The 2,883-nt window shown below is 42.5% G+C and overlaps 1 protein-coding gene across 1 annotated transcript in view; it reads right to left on the reverse strand.

Annotated features, from left to right (window-relative positions):
- Nucleotides 1–679: 679 nt before the first annotated feature.
- Nucleotides 680–2,883, reverse strand: part of nyx (nyctalopin) — a 7,984-nt gene continuing 5,780 nt past the window's right edge. Inside the window, exon 4 of the mRNA XM_008279973.1 lies at nt 680–1,496. Within this exon, the coding sequence (XP_008278195.1) occupies nt 680–1,496 (817 nt within the window). The remainder of the gene's footprint in view (nt 1,497–2,883) is intronic.

The following is a 2,883-nucleotide window of genomic DNA, read 5'->3' on the forward strand; positions in this document are numbered from 1 at the left end:
ACACTCCCAGTGCGGAGAGAGGTCCATAAGGGGAAACCAGTCCATCCATAGGAGGCAAAAAGAAACGAGAGAGTCCCTCCATCAGCACACACAAGCAGCGACGACACTGAGCCGCATGCAATAAGAAGATTAATGCATTTACAGAAAAGCTGCAGAGCCCACATTTAGGGCTGAATGAATGGAAACGAGCAGAGAGGACATCTGTTTAGGAGATAACTACAGGAGCTCTTATCTCCTTCAACTTTACACATAGATGTTAATGAAAATAAAAAAATACACTCCTAACAGACTATGTAATGCTATGAATATTACATAATATTAATTAAAATGGAACATTATGCAACATTTACATTTTCATCACAGTTTCAAATCAACACCCACCGCTGTAATTGTAGAAACGAATCCCTCAACCATACAGCTTTGGCATTGCTGTTTGCGAACTCTTATGTAAGTATTTCATCTGCAAATAGCATAGATTATCGAGTATCAACGGCTCATGTGAACGTCAGCTGAAAATATTCAGTTGAACACACTTTCCAGCAGCAAAAAACAACCCAAACCCAAATCCTACATTTGGCAGGCCAACTCACACCAGTATCCATACATGCACTGAAGAATCTTTCTTCATACTTGCTTGAATGAATAAAATCATCTTTTACCTCAATTTATCCATGCTGGCTCATGTGCTATAATGACAGAAATGAACATCTGACAGGCCAAACAAACCAAAGAGGACTACAGTGAAACAGAGAAGCGGAGGGCTCCAGAGGCTCCGCTGACCTCCTGCAGACAGCTGCCCGTCCTCGGCCTCCAGCAGGGTCCCATTTCGGAGGCTCTCGGTCCCGTTCCCCATCTCCTCCCGGAGCTCCTGTTGAAGCAGCTTGGAGATGAGGCTGTTGAAGCGGTTCTCAGTGGTGGAGGCGATCTCCGTGGAGGCCGTGGTCAGGTTGAGCTCCCCGGGGTCCACACACGTCCCGTTCACCTTTGTGAAGACCACCTCGCTCAGGTCAAGTCCCGCCACGGAGGATGGCGAGGCGCAGGGGATGTCCCTTACCAGGTTGTAGCTCTCCATCCAGTCCTTGAGCCACTCCAGGGAGCAGTCACACTCCCAGGGGTTCCTGAAGAGGTACAGGCGACCCAGGAAGTAGATGGGCTGGAAGACGGGGAAGGGCAGGGTGGTGAGGTTGTTGCTGTTCAGATGCAGTGTGATCAGGCTGGTCAGGTTCTCAAAGGTGCCCTCCTCAATGAACAGCAGCTGGTTCCGGTCCAGATACAGGACCTCCAGCTCCACCAGGTCACTGAACCAGGTCCTGGACACATTGATCAGCTGGTTCCCCCCGAGGTTAAGCATCTTGAGGCGGCTGAGGCCTCTGAAGGCGAGCCGGGGCAGATTGGACAGTAGGTTGTCATTGAGGTAGAAGTTCTCCAACCGCAAGAGGTCCTGGAAGGACTGGTCATGGATTACGTTGATGCGGTTCTCTTGCAGGTTCAGGTACCTGAGACAGACAGAGATGTTTAAATGACTGAACTGAGGAGGTTAACCTTCTGAACTGAACATTTCTCCTCACTGTGAGCTCATTTTTCAATGAACTATAAAGTCCTGCACCTCTGTGGAAACAGCACAACCATGAAGAAGAAAAGAGGAGTCAGAAATGTCTCCTGAGCAGTACAACATAGATGTGATGCCATAAATCATAAAAAAAGAAAAAAACTAAAGTTAAAATTCTCCGCATGTGTGACCAATACTGAAGAGTTGGTTGCACCACATACAATTGAAATATAATTATTTACAGTCATGAACTGTTTGGCTCAGAGGAGTCAGCAGCTGTAGAAATCACTCACAGGAAGTTCAGAGGCCACTCAGAAAACACATTTTGTTACATCACCAAAACTGACAAATAACGTTGCTGTGTGTCTAGTTTTTTGACGAAGCAGATTTTGTCATATTTCCAGAGGACCTATAATAAATCTATGAAAGAACCAAAATGCATGGATTGTTTTTTGTGACAAAGACACGTTTCAATGATTCTATCATAGAAAAGTCAGAGTTTAATGAGTCACTAGAAAACTCAACACTGCTATCATATACATAACATGGTCTTTACATGTGTAAGTAAACTTTGTTTACAAATGTACAGCTCAAGATGTGTCACCATGCTGAATGTATGTTGCAACAACTTTCTCATCTGTTTGCCGTTTTTTATCCATGCTGCATTTATTAAATTGATCAAGAAAGTTTCCATTCTTGTCTAATCTCAAATCAAATATTAACTGAATTTTTGTCATGCAACTGTTGGTCACAGCTCAGTCTGTCATGGTTTCTCAGATGCACTGAGGAACAAAGAATCTGTTAGGTTTTGGGGTTTTGTTGTTGTTGTTGTTGTTGTTTTGTTTGTTTTTACAGAATCTGAAGTAAAATAGTTCATTTTAAGTTCATTATAAAATTTTAAGTTTAAAGTTGGTTGAAACTGTCAGTCACATATGATTAGCTCAATGGAAAAATAAAACTACATACAATAGTTTGAACTCAAGTCAGTTTGTTTCTTCTGTTTTGTTGTTAATATCCACAACAAAATGTAGCTTTGAGCAAAGTGAGGAGGAGGAAGTAATGCATTTGTATGGGATTAATGCACATTTTGTGTGCCAGGATTTAAGAGTGAAGGGAAAAGGCCAACAAAAACACTTGCTCAGTTTCTTACTAAACACACCTCTTGAAGTTCTTACATTTCCTTTTTTTATTTTGTCAGTGTGGTACTTTAGACTTATTCACATACAGCTGTGAAAGATGAGGTGAAAGAGACAGAATGTCATCTGATTCCCTTTCTGGTATTATGACAGAGACACTAACAACAATAATCTTAAAGTTGCAGGAAGTTATTTGTG

Source organism: Stegastes partitus, unplaced genomic scaffold (assembly GCF_000690725.1).
Source record: "Stegastes partitus isolate 25-593 unplaced genomic scaffold, Stegastes_partitus-1.0.2 Scaffold177, whole genome shotgun sequence".
NCBI classification, from domain to species: Eukaryota; Metazoa; Chordata; class Actinopteri; family Pomacentridae; genus Stegastes; species Stegastes partitus.